The following is a 14,888-nucleotide window of genomic DNA, read 5'->3' on the forward strand; positions in this document are numbered from 1 at the left end:
GGCCGAGAAGGACCGCGCGGCGCCGCGCGCGAAGGCCGCGCCCCTTCGGGGGGAGGGGGCGGGGCCTCTGCCTCAGCGCTGTGCCGGGAGCGCGCACTGGGAGGGGGGGGGTTGGCGGAGGGGGGTACTCGGCCGCACGGCCGCGCGCGGTGCCCCGGGCAGGACGGCGGCGCGGGAGCTGTGTGGGATGTCCTTTCTTTACAAAGCGCATAAAGATGCGCGTCCGTCGCTGCGCGGCGCGATGGCATCGGGTGCTGCGCGGCCGGCAGTTCCCTCCCATGGCAACGAAGACGTCAATGGGGGCGTGGGGCAGCGTCAGGCGGTGGTTCGCGGGCATCGCCGCAGCTGTCTGCGGGGAGAGGCGGGGAGCGCGGGGCCGCAGCGCACGGGGCCCTCACCTGCCCACGGTCCGCGCGGGACCATCCCTCTCCTGCGGCTCCGGAGCTGCGGCCGTGCTGCGGCATTCCCGCTTCAATAGGGAACCTCTGGGAGCGCGTCGATCCCTGGGAGCTCATGTCCCGGTCCCGGACGTCTCTGAGAGGGGAGAAGAGATGAGAGCGAGGCGAGCCCGTGCTCCCAGCTGCAGCTCCGAGGCCGTGCGCTGCCTTCCCGAGGCGAAGGAGCTCGGCCTGGTGGGGCTGCAGCCGCCGAACAGTCAGCTCAGACACGGAGGGCAAGAGCACGGCCTGGCACTGTGCTCATGGACGCGGCCCCGGGGTCCCCTCACTGCGGCAGCGTTCTCTGCCCGCCCGCTCTGAAAGCCCTTCTGCCGCGTCCCTGGGGAGAACAGGAGGGGAGCACACGGGGCCCTGGCAGCCCCACCCCCCACGCACCCCCTCCCCGTGATCCCCCTCTCGTGGTGCCCACCGAGCAGCTGTTCAGCTCAGCCCTATCCTCCCTGCTCGGCGCAGCGCTCGCCCGCCTTGATTCATGGTTTGGGATTCACGCAGCTTCGGCAACAGCACAAGAGCATGCCCGGGCTACACGAGGCGCCTCAATGTCCCGTCCCACCGGGCACGAGTGGGGCCTCGTGGCACTGCGCATGGCAGCAGAGGGCACGGGGATCCCCTGGGCACTGCAATGCCCCCCCTTGTTGAGCTGTTGGGGGAAGACCTGAGATTGCCTGGCCCCGGACTGGGAGAGGGCACGGAGGAGTTTTTGCTCGCCAGCGGATACCAGCTCGGCAAAACCATCGGGGAGGGAAATTACTCCAAAGTGAAGGAGGCCTTTTCCTGTAAACACCAGAAGAAAGTAGCAGTTAAAATAATCGATAAGAGAGCAAGTGCAAAAGGTAAGAAGGGGCCGCAGTCAGCCTCCAGGCTGAGGCATCACCCCCTCCTTGCAGCTTTTCATTCCCACCAGAAAATGAGTTTCCCAAACTTTCCACCTAAGAGCAGACAGGGAAGGACAGTGTCGAGGGCGCTGCAGAGCAGCCACGGGGCTGTGACCCAATGGGTGTTTAGCCACCTCCTCCGGCTGCAGCAATGGCTAAAAGCTGCACAGCCCAGATCCCATCCAGACCAGCATCCCCACAGCAACACCTTCCCTCCTCCTTCCCCCACCCCGTGGCTGCAGCCAGGCGAGGTGCTGGGGCTCAGTGGCTCAGGAACTGAAAGCAAATTTTCCTCCTCCTCCTGCCAGAGTTCATTCAGAAATTCCTGCCCTGGGAGCTTCAGATCATCAAACCACAAGAACATCATCCATGTGTACGAAGTGCTGGAGTCTGCAGAGGGGAAGATCTACCTCGTGATGGAGCTGGCCGAGGACATCTTTGACTACGTGGCACACGAGGGTCCCCTGCCCGAGCACCACGCCAGGGTGCTCTTCCGCCAGCTGGTCGAGGCCATCGGGTACTGCCACGGCTGTGGGGTGGCTCACTGCGACCTCAAGTGCGAGAACACGCTGCTGCAGGGCCACACCGTGAAGCTGACGGACTTCAGCTTCTCCAAGCAGCTCCCTGCAGGCAGCCAGGAGCTGAGCCACACCTTCTGCGGCAGCATGGCCTACGCAGCGCCCGAGGTGCTGCAGGGAGCGCCCCACGACAGCTGCAAGGCTGACATCTGGAGCTTGGGCATCATCCTCTATGTCCTGCTGCGTGCCCACCTGCCCTTCAACGACACCAACATCCCACTGATGCTGTACCAGCAGCAGAAAGGTGTCTCCCTGCCCGGGCACCTGGAGGTCTCCAGGATGTGCCAGGACCTGAAAAGGCTCCTGGAACCACACGTGGTCCTGCGGCCCTCGGTGGAGTGGGTCAGCAGGCACCCCTGGCTGAGCAGCCCCTGAGAAGCGCTCACCCTGCTCCCTCCCCTGCCAGGGATTGCTTCTAGAGTGCCAATAAATCCAAAAGGACTGCCAGTCCTTGTGCTATCAGAGACAAAGTCTGTTTCACACTCAGCCATTTTTACCCACTCCCTCACAGCCCAGAGCAGATTCACCCACACCCTCATCCCCAGCCCCCAGCATCCTCCCCGACGAGAAATCTGCCCTTGAGGTGTGGGGGAGGAAAGCCAAAAGAAACTCAAAGCAGTTGATCCTGGCCCACAACAGGCCAAGGAAATGAGGACACAGGAGGTGACTGTTGAATTCCTTTTAATTGCTGTTAACTGCGAGTCTGTAAAAGGTTTGGAGAAAGTCATTGTTACAAAACTAGCAGCTGTTAGAAGTGTGCCTGGTTCCTCATCCCAGCTAGAAAAGGCTCAGGGAGATGTGGAATAGTTCCAAATAGAGAATATTGCACAGACAACCAAATGGTTAATTAGACTAAAGAAAAAAAAGACACGAGAGCAGTGCAGCCCCAGAGCTCCGCATCAGCCATGACTCAGACCCGAGGGAGCACAGCCCTGAGCTCCCCGTCCCAGCAGCAGCCCCAGCAGGAACCGCCCCACGGCGTCCAGCACTCACCCACAACAGGTTTTACTGCTACAGCCACACACAGCCCACGACAGGGTGAGGCTGCACAGGCTCTGCTGCACAGCTGACACCCAATGGAGTGAGCTGCAGCTCCGTCCCTGGACCTCATGGGCTCTGCAGCTCTCGTGTAAGGGCCCCAAGTCAGCACTGCCACCAACCCACATGCGTAGGCAGCTGCATGTGAATGTCCCCAAATCGGGGGGGGGGGGGAAATCAAGTTTTCCAAGAGCACCTACACTAATGCAATTCAGAAATGAAGAAACCCACAGCTCAAATGAAGCAGCCTCGGAAGGGGCAGAAGAACAAAAGCAGCACATATAAAACCACCCCTGAAAGGCCAAACACAGCTCTGCCCCTTTAGGGGAACCTTCTGCTCATGACATTAGGAGTGAAGTGCTCGGAAAGGGGCAGTGGGTCTGAAGGAAGCATCACAGGGGCTCCAGTGAAGGAAACCAAGTGAGCAGAGGGCAGCTCGTTACCCCAGAGCCTGGGGTGGCCACTGCAGCAGAGTGCTGCTCCCAGGCTGACCCACATCACTGCCCACCCCAGAAGAGCTCAGGGAAGAGCACACCACAAGCACTCAGCTTGGAGAATTTAACTAGAAGTACACAAAATGCAGTAAAGAAAGGCAGTGCAGCTGTTGTGGCTGCAAAGGGGACAACATCAAGCCTTGGCTGTCAGGAGCTGTTGCTCTTGCTGCAGGAGACGGGAGTTTCCATAAGAAGAAGCTTCCAAGACAAAAAGCCAGGCAGAAGCTAAGGGTTTGGCAGGGAGTTTAGCTCCTTCCAGCATGGCCCAGCTTTGGGCCAAAGCCACAAGCCAACTGCCTTCCTTTGCAGCAACAAGTGTGACAGCAGAAGGGACCTCTGCTGCAGCACCTCCAGCCCCAGGCACTCCCCACATTTTGGGCTGTGGGTCAGCAGCACAGAGCAGCGAGGAGCAGCAGCACCTGCAGCCTCTGAGCTGCTGTGCTGCAGATGACACACACCACCACCCAACAGAGGCAGTCCAGCAGCACCAAGCAGTGCTGCCAGCTGCCCAAGTGCCCACTCACCCCTCACTGCATTGCATCTGCCTCCACCTGACGTTTCTGGGGCTGTCAAGTTTTGGCCTCGCCACTCTCGGACCTACTGAGAAGATGAGCTCCCTAGTAGCTACGTGTGTACGAGCAAATTCCTGCTTCTTCCCCCCTCCTCCGAAGGGGTCGTTTGAGTTGCCCACAGGATTCAGCAGGAGTGAAACTCCTCCAGCCAGGAGCTGCAGTCCCCAGCACAGTTACACACAAAGGAATAGCCGGTCCGTGATTTAATTCACATTCGATGGTGGAAATGAGCCTGTGATACACTGGAAGCCGTTGCTTTATTCCCAGTCTTCCCACTCTTCATCTTCCAGCTGCAAACAAGAATAACATCCCTTGATTTTCCTGAAACCCAGCAGCCATCTGCTGAGAAGTCCCCCTGCCCAGGGCACCCGAGTCTCACACAACCACCAACTCCACATCTACACAACAGGGATTTGTTTGCTGTGCTCTCCCTGAGGAACCTACACGCTCCTCCCTCACTGAACACATCCAGAAGTCACTCTGCTCCAGATAATCCCCACCACTCCCACATCCCCTCCGAGCTGATGAAATGCTGGTGCTCTATGGGAGCAGAGTTCTCACCCAGCTGAGTGATCCCCTCCCCAACTCACCTCCCCAGACACTTCCACCTTCGACAGTGCCAGCTGCACCTCCTCTTCAGTCATATCCAAATCAAAGTCCTTTTCCCAGTCCTCGCTGATATCAGTGCTGGAACCTGGAATCACAAACACCTCAGCTGAGCCACTGGGGCTCTCCAGGAGCTCTGAACAAAGCAAAAGCTGCTCTGCTCAGCAGACACTTTTGATTCCCTTTCTCCTCCCTCCATTATCACAAAGGCAAAGAATCTGGACTTGGCTTTTGATACGTTCCAGACATCACTTCAGAAAACCATGGGCCAGGACAGGTCTGTACTGCAGAAAATCCCTCCATAGGTCAGTGAGGACAGTGAGCTATCCTCAGTGTTTTGTCAGAAATGCTGAACTGACCCCATTATCTGCAGGACAGCATCAGAGCTCCCAGTCCAAGAGCCCCCACCCAGCTTTCCATTCTGACTCCGAGCATTTTCCTCAAAAGCTGCCACACAGGTTTCCAGGCCTGCTGCTGGTCCACACACACCTTTCTTGCCATTGTTGGAGGGGGTGGACTTCCCACTGTCAGAATTCAGCTCAAAGATCCGCAGATCTGTTGGTCCTTCCTCCTTCAGAGTCTCTGTCCTGCCTTGGCCTTTGCTCTCCACCTCTTTGGGCCCCGTAGCAGCTGGCTGCTCTGAGCATGCTGCTGGCTCCTGGGCAGGAGCAGAGGGACACCCAGGTTCGTGGGGCTTTGGCAGTGGGCTCTGCTCCTCCGAGGTGGCTTCCAGCAGCCTCTCCGAGACATCTCTGTCCCCAGATGGCTGCGCTCCAGTCTGTAGCTGCACAGCAGGCACAGAGGCAGGGTTTGCAATCTGAGTCACAAGGGAGACGCTCTCACTGCTCTCAGAGGGGCTCCCCTCTGCTGGGGCCAGCTCAGGAGGGAGGGTGGCCCAGCTTCCCTCCGAGGGTCCCTTGTGAACAGAGGGGTGGCTTCCCTCCAGGGCTGCAGGAGAAGGTGTTTTCTCTGCTGCTTGTGGAAATTTCACGTTTGCACAAGGCAGGGGTGACATCCCCAAGAACTCCTCTGTAAGAAGGCAGAAGAGAAGCAAAAGATGTTTCAGCAAGTGCAGCAGCAATTGACAGCACAGCAGTTTTGGCTAAAGGTGAGCCAGGAGCTGAACTGGTGGGAGCAAGGAGGAGCTGCATCCACACAAGGCTGCCCACAGAACCCTCTCCACCATCTAAACCCACCTTCATCCTCTTCCCAGCCCGGCTCCTCTTGGTGAATGCTCTGCTCTGCACGCTGCTTCAGAGCCTCCCTCCGGACTTCATCCTGCAGGGAACTCTGCATCAACCAACACAGAAGGCAGCCCAGAGCCCTGCCCTTCCAGGAAAGGAACCTTCTCCCCCTTCAGTCTGCCTTAGTGGGCGCCCTGGCTGGAGTGCCCACACATTGGGAGAAACCCCCACCTCCCAACCTACCTGCTCCAGGCGATGCACCTTATAGAAGTAACGCTGCCAGAACTCTGAGTGGGAGACAGCTGCAGGGACCTGGGAACAGCACAGGAAGAGCAAGGTCACGAGCCTTACAGAACTGCTGTAACCCACACAAGGCACCAGCTTTTCCAGGCACGCAGACCAGGGACTAAGCACGAGCTTCACACCAACAGATGCTCAGACACACCTCAGACAGCCACAGAGGAACTTCTGTTCCAGGATCATGAAAAACAAGTGGGGACAGAGTACAGTGCTGCCTTTCAGCCGTACTGCCTTCTGCCACCAGCTCCTAAGGGCTCAGGTGGGAATTATATCCCCAGTCAGACCTTGCCTGCCTCAGTAATGAGGGCCATACCATTTTAGTGTAGAGAGCCCGGATGGAAGGGCTGGTTGCCAGCAGCTCCGCGATCTCCCCTTTCTTCTCTTCCAAGCTAAACTGGGAGAGCCAGGCTTCAAGAAACTCAGCAGGGCCTGCACAGGTCAAGAACAGAGATAACAATCTTTGCATAAACAAGGCACAGAGTTTCAGGAAGTTTCATTGGAAAGATGCTCCAGATGAGATGAGGTGAGCTGAGCTGAGTAAGGGTCAGGCAAGGAAAGGCAGGAGTACAAGACATGCAGCCCTGAGATGAGCACAACTCCTTTGTGCAGCCTCAAACCCCACACAACAGGTGGGAGGGAACTCACGAGCAGCGTGCAGCCAAAGCTGAGAAACTAGAGAAGGCCTAGAGGGGTGCACACACTTCCAGCCCTTCGCCATACACTCCCTGTTCCCAGAGGGAAGGAGCAGTGCGGGCTACATGACAGGCACCATTTTCAGGGGAGTCTGAGAGGGAGACTGATCTCTGAGCCCACCTCGAAGGATTGCACCAACTGCAGAAGCTGACTAAACCAATCCAGAAAACACAATCTAAGCTAGTCCTCAAGGCAACAGATAGGCCTGCTTCCTCCCACAGGTGACCTTGCCTACAGTCAGCCAGCGGGCCCGCTGCTGAAAGGCTCTGCACAGTTTGGGATGGCCCACAGACCCCACACCAGGCCAGCTTGTCTGAGCAGAGCTGCCAGGGCTCCGTACCGTCAGGTTCATTGCAGTAGGTGGCTGGGTCTGACTGGAGGCTGTAGAGGCGAGCCTGGAGGAGAGCACATATGTGGAAGAGCCATCAGTGGAGGAGTAGCAGCAGGATGGGGGAGGACAGGCTCGGGGATCAGTGTCAGGGGGGAAGCTGAGAGCTGGGACACTCACCTTTGCACTGTCATAGGGCTCTGTGGTACCTGTGGGCGTTGCCATCAATGTTATGACATCGCAGTCGATAGTCTTGTCTGGGGAGGGAGCAAAAGTGTCCGAGATGACACCCAGGAAGTCAGAGATCCCCTTCCTCACCTTCTCAGTTGCACCAGATGCTTCCGTCCTCTAGAACAGTGACACAGTGTAAGGAGCAGTGCCTGAAGCAGCTGCGCCAGTTTCAGCCTTTTCCAGTAAGGTTCTCCCTCCAAAAATGTGCTGAGATGACCTGTGGACAGGGCTGAGCAAAGGGCGCGGTGGCAGTCACTAGATGTGGGTGTCCTTTGCAATGAGCTGCTTGGAAACAGAGCCTGGGCTTTGAGGAGAAAGGGAGCCAAACTTTGAGGGGACTGACACAGAAACAGCCATGCAGGGCTGACAGCTTGTGCAAAGGTCTGATGTCACACCACAGTGACACTACCAGGAACCAGCCTGCAACGCACACAGGCAGCAAGAAAACACTGGTAACCTTCCCTCACTAACCCTCAAAGCTTCTTCATCACTACACTGAGAAATCCCACCCAGCACTAAATCTACAAGGGGAGCGTTGTGTCCTCAGAGGCAGGAGGGACATGTTAGTTGCAGGCATATCTTATTCACACCATTCTGCTTTCTGCAGCGGGAACCCAGCACTCCTGCTCCTGTACTCACTGCCAGTTTGTCCTTGACCACGCTGGCCGTAGCAGCGATCGTGCAGGCTGTGTCATGCTGCACAACTTGGGTGAACTCAGCCAGGTCCCGCTTCATGAACTCCAAAGCCTCTGTGGACTGCAGGAGGACAACACACAAACTGCCTCATCTTTCGATCTCGGCAAAGCTCTGGGAACACCTCACACACACACAAAGGAAACGCAGGAGCCTTTATCTCAAGGGGAAACACCGCAGTAACCAGAATAACGACGGGAAACAGCCACGCACAAACTGTACGAGAATATTTTCTAAGTTAAAAGCCAGGGGAAAAAAAAAAAAAAGGGACAAAAACCAACAGGTGTGGAAGAGCCTTACGCTGCACCTCGTGTAATTAACACCGGCAGCGCTGTCACGCGCAGGAAGTTACACATCAGAACGCGACGCTGTGGGCACAAACCCACCCGGCTCTGCTGAGCCCGGCCGCCCCGCCAGCACCCCGCGATCCGCGACGCCTCGGGGCCGCTTTACCTTCTCCTTGACGGCCTGGTAGCTCTGCTGCAGCCAGCTCCGCCACCAGCCCGCGTCCTCCCTGCCAAGGGACACACGCATCAGCCCCGCTCCCCCCGGCCCAGCCAGCCGGGGCCGGCCCGCCCGTTCCCCGCCGCCCAGGCCCGGAGCAGCCGCTCCCCGGCAGCGCCGCACTCACCCCTCCGCCATCTCGGCGGTGTGACGTCATCAGTATTTACCGACCCCTCACCCCGTGAGTCCCGCCTACCGCGGAGGGGCGGAGTTCCGGGAGAGCGTCTTCTTCCGGGAGAGACGCTTCCTACTTCCGGGAGGGCCCGGCGGCGCGGGGAGGTGAGCGGGGCCGGACCGGAGCGGTGCTGGCAGGGTTCCGTGCCGGGAGGGTTGCGCTCTGCGGTTTTGCATTCCGTTCTCTCTGATGTTCCCTCCGCAGCAGCCGCGGCCATGGAGATGCAGTCGTACTACACCAAGCTCCTGGGAGAGCTCAACGAGCAGCGCAAGAGGGACTTCTTCTGCGACTGCAGCATCATCGTGGAGGGGAGGATCTTCAAGGCGCACAAAAACATTCTGTTCGCCAACAGCGGCTACTTCAGGGCCTTGCTGATCCATTACATACAGGACAGTGGGCGGCACAGCACGGCCTCCCTGGACATTGTCACATCGGAGGCCTTCTCCATCATCCTGGATTTCCTTTACTCCGGGAAGCTGGATCTCTGTGGGGAGAACGTCATCGAGGTCATGTCTGCGGCTAGCTACTTGCAAATGACGGACGTGGTCAACTTCTGCAAAACCTACATAAGGTCCTCGCTGGATATCTGCAGGAAAATAGAGAGGGAAGCCGCTTTCTACCAGGCTGACAGTGGGAGTGGAGGCTCTGCGAGAGAGGGCCCCTCACATGGCACCAAGGGCCAGGGCTCTGCCTCAGCCCTGCGGGAAAAGGAGAGGATGGTGCACTGCCAGAGCGACCCTCCCTGCGGCGAGTGTGCCCGCTGCCATCCCCTGGAGCTGGTGGTGAGGGACCCCGGGGGCAGCGACTCCCCGGATGATGCTAACTCTTCCGTGCCCAAGGGGGTGGAACCCAAGGTCGAGTTTGATGCAGATGAGGTAGAGGTGGAAGTGGGTGGGCGGCTGCAGCAGTACCCAACTCCATTGTCTCTGGAGCAGATGGAAGAGGGGCTGCACGGAGGGCAGGCGATGGACCTGGCTTGCAATAACTATCACATGAAGCAGTTCCTAGAGGCCTTGTTGCGCAACAGCTCGGCTCAGAGGAAGGATGACGTAGTTCATCACTTTGTTCGGGGCTTTGAGGGTAGGCCAGAGGATGCAGGGGTAGCCATGAGCTCCATGATGGACATTCACAGCGACTGGTATGGTGAGGACACAGGTGAGAGGACTCGAGGGTCAGTTGGTGATTGGTGAGGAAACTGCTTAGTCGTGCGACCTCTGTTACTCTTTCTTGTACAGGAATACGTTGCTGAATATTATGCCCTAGTGAAATAAACTGTTGTTCTGGACTTCAAATGAAAGCTGTACTTGTTTATTCGGTGCAGCATTTGGAAGGTAAGTATTTGTAATAGGTTCCATGGTCTCTTTATTTTCAGAGGAGTTCCCTACATCTAAATTTGTGCACGTTGTACAAGTATACGCAAAGCATATTTAGTTTATAATACAGTTTAGTTGCTAATGCTATTTCATGGTAGTAGTAACCTATGAAAAAAACCAGAGTTTTTACGGCAGTGACCACGCTGCACTGACAGCAGCTCCTGAGCACCAAACTGAATGGCTTCTTAAAGATAAAGTTAACTTGCTGTGAACCAGCTCGCTCAGGCACACAGCAAACTAATTTCCAAGGGACTTGGCCGTCCTCAAAGGGTTTTGAAATCTCACAGCACAGAAATTCCAGGTAAGCCAAGCACAAAAAGAGTGCAACGTGCGGTCAGCCTGACTCAGACTGGCAGTGAGGCCCAGAAGCCAAGCAGCGAGCGCTGCGGGGCCGCCTGAGCTAACGCGCTGCTTTCCTTCCCAAAGGTGATGTGTTAGTTGTGCCAATCAAGCTTCACAAATGCCCGTTCTGTCCCTACACGGCCAAACAGAAGGGGATCCTGAAGCGGCACATCCGCTCGCACACCGGCGAGAGGCCCTACCCCTGCGAGACGTGCGGGAAGCGCTTCACGCGCCAGGAGCACCTTCGGAGCCACGCTTTAAGCGTAAGTGGCAGCTCCCTGGAGCAGACTGTGTCGTTTCCTGTGCACGGTTCCCAAAACATCCCGGGCTAGGATTGTTGCCAACGCGAGATAAGCTTTGCTAGTGATAAGTTTAAGCTGCTGATGCTGGATGTGTTCGTACTCGCGTAGCCCCAGAAACGTGGTGGAGTTGCTGCCCCGTAGCTTCACTGGAGGTGTTTGTTTTAGGAACATCCAAGCCAGCGCCCTTGAAACAGCCAAAGCTGCAAGTGGCCTTCTTTACAGTAACCTTTTCTTTTTAACTTCAGGTGCATCGATCAAATAAGCCGATTATCTGTAAAGGTTGCAGGAGGACATTCACGAGCAGCCTGTCTCAAGGATTACGACGCTTTGGTTTGTGTGACAGCTGCACTTGTGTGACCACTACTCACGAGGACTCGATGCCCATCAACCTCAGTCTGATGGAGCCATCATCAGAGGGCCAGGAGAAGGGTGATACGGATAACGACTGGCCCATATACGTGGAGTCTGGGGAGGAGAACGATCCTGCCGATGATGATGATGCTGAGGACAAGCAGGAAATCCACAGGAGCTTATCAGACCGAGAAACACTTACGTAGCAGTGGGAGAAGGTGGGGAGGACTGAAAGTCCCTCTCTGACAGCGGTTGATGTGCAACAGAAAACTTTGTATTTATCCACTGAGTGAGACTGAGTCGGTTTCTTTTTTATTATTCAGTTTTTTAATAGAAGAATGCGAAGAATTAGAATTCTTAATTTAAGTTTTCAGTGCTGTGCACCAGAATCCTGTGAGGAATCTTCTGCTGGGGCTTCACAGAGGTTTTCTCTGGGCCATCCCCAGCTGTGTCTCTGCCTCCTGGCTTCGAGGAAGAGTCGCATCCTGTACGCAGAACTCCCGTTGTGTTGATAACAGGTTGCTTCAGATAACTTTGTCATGTTCCTTAATCCCTGGTCTGAAAGGGACACCGTCGTCTCTATGAAGATTAGATCAGAAGAAATGTGATTTTCGTCCTTGGACTTTTCTGAACTGTGATCTTTCTGTACTAGGACAGTATTATCTAAAGTTAAACCTTGTGTCTTTTCATAGACTTGCTGTGACCCGGAAACCAGGGCAGGCGTGTCAGGATAACAAAAATATGCTGCTGATGAAAGCATAGAAAATAAGAATAAATACATTTCACAGATCCTTAACTACAAATATGTAGAGAAGAAGTTTCTCTTTCTGAGTTCTTTTTACCACACCTTCGTCTTTCAAGAGCTCAGACTACAGATCTTCAGGTGTGCCCTATACATCACTTAGACACCAGCAGTTTTGGCTTAAAGACTAAGCACACGCAGTGGTGTCTGTTGCCTCGGCCTCTCAGCTTTGAGTGAACTGCCCAGTCTCTACGTTTCACAGTAGAAGTTAGGAGCTCTCCATTGCTCAGAAATCCCAGTTCCAGTAGAGGAGCTCATCGGATCGCAGCTGCTGGAGCTGAGGAGCAGTGAGATGCACGTCGGTGAGCTCTGCATGTAGAACAGCACAGTGGAGCTTTTTAGAAGCACTCGGCTGAGAAATCTCAGAAGTTTTTACTGTCTTCTTTGTATGCAAATCCTTTTCCTCTGCTTTCTTTCAATCTTTGGCAATCTTTTGCACAGCTTGTATTGCTGTATAAACTCATACAGGTATTGGGGTTTTTAAACTTGGTTGTGGATCTCCTGTTTCATTGCTGGGCTAGTAGATGAAGGTTGGCTTTCAAACGAGGTGAGATTTTTACCTTTCCAGGTAAAACTGAGTTGACGTGAGCTATGAGCAGCCAGCCTGGGAAGCTTCAGAAGGAAGCACCGCCAACAGAAATTCTGTTTGCGTGGTAACTGCTGTTCCCAAAAGAAACAGAACTGAAAGATGCTCTTAAGAAGACGTAATGCTTCTTTGCTGTTCTGCTCAGAAGTGTTAAATGAAAAGGCAAATTGTGCACGAGTCTTTCTGGCTGAAGTGCCAGATTGGCAGATGTCCCCAGGCACAGCTGATGAAGGACGAGCAGTTCCTCCCACCTTTACATGAAGATACTGGCATCTCTTGCTACGTTTATTTTCTCTAACTTCAGCTGAGTGAGTTTTTAGTAGTTCCTATTCAAGATCATCTGTAAGTTTAGTTTGTAATAGCTGAACGGTATCACAGTGGCACACAGAAAAATCTCAGTGGGATAGGAGAAAAAGAGTCCAGGGCTCTGTAGCCCCGTTATTACTCATCTAACTTGAGACAGTCTTGTGCAGGTGCCAGGTTTGGAGCTGAGCTCCTCTGACAATTTGGCTGTAGTTCTGAAATCGGAACAGAACGTTGCCTTGCAAGGAGTGCCAGCATGCTCGGAATGCCACCTGCAGCGAGCACCAACCTTCTGAGCTGCTGCTCGGTGTTTGTTGAGTATGTACCACTTCAGACGGTGGTTGTTTTTTTTGGTGTCTGATTACCTGATAATGGAAGGACTTCTGTGAGTAACAACACCCAAAACTTCATGTTATCTGTGTTTGCCAGGAGATGAGCTCACTAATGAAAGTGAGATAAGAATGTAAATAGGGATCCACAGTGGTATTTAGTGATATTTAGGCATCCCGAGGCAGCAGGACTGGTCATTCTAGCATAAAGACACCAGGTCATTGTAAATATTGGTAGAGGCAGCTAGAGTGGAACCTCTGAGCGTGGTTGTGCTGCTGTCAGGAGCTTCTCCTGCCACGTGGCTGGGGAGCAGGGCAGCGAACTCAAAGGCGTCCGGAGTGGGGGAAGTGGAGCTCTTGTGAAAATGTGTGATAAAAGCTGCAGGAATGACTGCAGAGACCTTCAGCAATTTTACTTCAATCTGCTTTCTTCGGTCTTAGAGGTTGTTCTTGTGTGTCTTGTGCATAGGGAATGGAGCTGTGTTATGGTTTGTGTGACTGAGTAGGGCTGGGGTGTGCTGTTCACGTTCCGGATTGGAAGGGACCACCAAAATTGGTGTTTGCTGTTATCTGTCATATTGTGAGCTTTGTTTTCAATGGAGTCCTTCAGCTTTTGTATTCAGTAGCAGAGGATGGAGTTTATCCACGTTCTTGTGACCAAATGTTCGTGTCAGTGTTTGCTGTGCTCTCCATGAGTTTTTGATGTTTTCCTGAAATCCTCCCCTGTGATTGCAGCCTCCACAAGCTTTGAGAAAATGATGCAGCTGTTATAAAGTATTCATATGGTGCTTAAGGAAAAAAAAAAAGGTTTTTATGAAACTCATTTCTAACAAAATCTCTTTCTCAAAGTTTTTAAAGGCCACACAGACTGCGCATTTCAAAGTCCCAGCTCCACGTGACTGACTCTGTTCAGGAGCAAGGTTTCAGCATACTTTGCACAGGACTGCACTGTATTTCACTGAAGGAACACATGCTGCACTGCTCTTTGTAGGGCACTGAACCTACTGGTGCCAGACCTTGTAAACCTTCCATTGTGGTCATTTAATTTAGTGATGTTTTGTGAGGCAGTTTCATAACTGGAGTCCTTTCGTCTCGTTTCAGTGCTGAGTTCCCATAACCTAACCTTACCTGTAGAAGTGACTGAACTCTATCTGTGGATCTTGGAGCGTTCTCGACCTTTCTGACTGTCAAGAAAATAAAACTGAGAGTGTTCTGAGAGGGCTCCTTTGGGTTTATTCTGTTATTTTTTGTATCTGTTGGAAAGTTATCATAGCCAGTCGGTGTCTGGGTGGAGACTCACCTTTCCATTTCTTGGTGTTGACACTATTTTGCAATGGCATTGGGTGTTTCACATATGGGCCTTTTCAAAACCTGTCTTTGAAGTCTGTGCTTGAAGTCTGTATTTCTCTGTTGCTTTAGAATACTGTGAGTTGGGAGCAGTGCAGTAACCCTTGCTTTTCCCCCACCTTTTTACAGTGAAATATGATCACTTTTATTTTATTGGGTTCTTTACTTTCATACATTATCTTTCAGACAAGCCCGGAAATTCCGCACGTTTCCAAACCCATTGGAATGCCATTTCTTTCTTTTTTGAATCCTTAAAATGTTTTATCACCATTTTTTTTGGCCCTTCTGCCTACGGGGATCTGTGTGACTCTGATTTCCCAGATGCCATCGGAAGGAGCTCAGCCTGGGACAGCCCTGCTGCTGTCTCCAGTGGGTCGCACCCACGCGGGTTTGGAGCTGGAGCTGTGATGTCTCACTTGTGGGA

The 14,888-nt window shown here is 54.0% G+C and overlaps 4 protein-coding genes across 4 annotated transcripts; 2 read left to right on the forward strand and 2 right to left on the reverse strand.

Moving 5' to 3' along the window:
• Nucleotides 1-72: 72 nt before the first annotated feature.
• FAM229A (family with sequence similarity 229 member A) lies at nucleotides 73-515 on the reverse strand. Its single transcript, XM_065744778.1, is given in 3 exon segments — nucleotides 73-96; nucleotides 203-464; nucleotides 466-515. Coding segments are annotated over 3 exon segments (336 nt in total).
• A 525-nt stretch (nucleotides 516-1,040) lies between these two features.
• Nucleotides 1,041-2,337, forward strand: TSSK3 (testis specific serine kinase 3). The gene is given in 3 exon segments (XM_065744692.1): nucleotides 1,041-1,291; nucleotides 1,642-1,684; nucleotides 1,686-2,337. Coding segments are annotated over 3 exon segments (855 nt in total). The 5' UTR covers nucleotides 1,041-1,080; the 3' UTR covers nucleotides 2,287-2,337.
• Nucleotides 2,338-2,995: 658 nt separating this feature from the next.
• On the reverse strand, nucleotides 2,996-8,701 carry BSDC1 (BSD domain containing 1). The gene is made up of 11 exons (XM_065744665.1): nucleotides 8,682-8,701; nucleotides 8,504-8,564; nucleotides 7,997-8,113; nucleotides 7,307-7,474; nucleotides 7,139-7,193; nucleotides 6,419-6,534; nucleotides 6,049-6,117; nucleotides 5,818-5,899; nucleotides 5,111-5,650; nucleotides 4,606-4,709; nucleotides 2,996-4,305 (listed from the first exon to the last, which is right to left on the reverse strand). The coding sequence occupies exons 1-11, from the start codon at nucleotides 8,690-8,692 to the stop codon at nucleotides 4,273-4,275; spliced, it is 1,356 nt and encodes a 451-aa protein (XP_065600737.1). The 5' UTR covers nucleotides 8,693-8,701; the 3' UTR covers nucleotides 2,996-4,272.
• Nucleotides 8,702-8,944: 243 nt separating this feature from the next.
• ZBTB8B (zinc finger and BTB domain containing 8B) lies at nucleotides 8,945-12,113 on the forward strand. Its single transcript, XM_065744717.1, has 3 exons — nucleotides 8,945-9,884; nucleotides 10,529-10,707; nucleotides 10,992-12,113. Exons 1-3 carry the CDS (start codon nucleotides 8,945-8,947, stop codon nucleotides 11,301-11,303), a joined length of 1,431 nt encoding a protein of 476 aa, XP_065600789.1. The 3' UTR covers nucleotides 11,304-12,113.
• Nucleotides 12,114-14,888: the final 2,775 nt, after the last annotated feature.

This window comes from Cyrtonyx montezumae, unplaced genomic scaffold (assembly GCF_038088225.1).
Source record: "Cyrtonyx montezumae isolate F1298 unplaced genomic scaffold, pur_monq_1.0 scaffold_31, whole genome shotgun sequence".
NCBI classification, from domain to species: domain Eukaryota; kingdom Metazoa; phylum Chordata; class Aves; order Galliformes; family Odontophoridae; genus Cyrtonyx; species Cyrtonyx montezumae.

What these genes read in the sequence shown, in the direction of transcription:
- BSDC1 (XM_065744665.1), bottom strand. An exon ending in CTACTGCAATGAACCTGACG is followed by an intron (nt 6,535 to 7,138) that starts GTACGGAGCCCT and finishes TGACCTGTGCAG; the next exon opens with GCCCTGCTGAGTTTCTTGAA. An exon ending in GGGCTCTCTACACTAAAATG is followed by an intron (nt 6,118 to 6,418) that starts GTATGGCCCTCA and finishes TGCTGTTCCCAG; the next exon opens with GTCCCTGCAGCTGTCTCCCA.
- ZBTB8B (XM_065744717.1), top strand. Translation starts at nt 8,945, where the DNA reads ATGGAGATGCAGTCGTACTACACCAAGCTCCTGGGAGAGCTCAACGAG. An exon ending in CTGGTATGGTGAGGACACAG is followed by an intron (nt 9,885 to 10,528) that starts GTGAGAGGACTC and finishes TCCTTCCCAAAG; the next exon opens with GTGATGTGTTAGTTGTGCCA. An exon ending in TTCGGAGCCACGCTTTAAGC is followed by an intron (nt 10,708 to 10,991) that starts GTAAGTGGCAGC and finishes TTTTAACTTCAG; the next exon opens with GTGCATCGATCAAATAAGCC.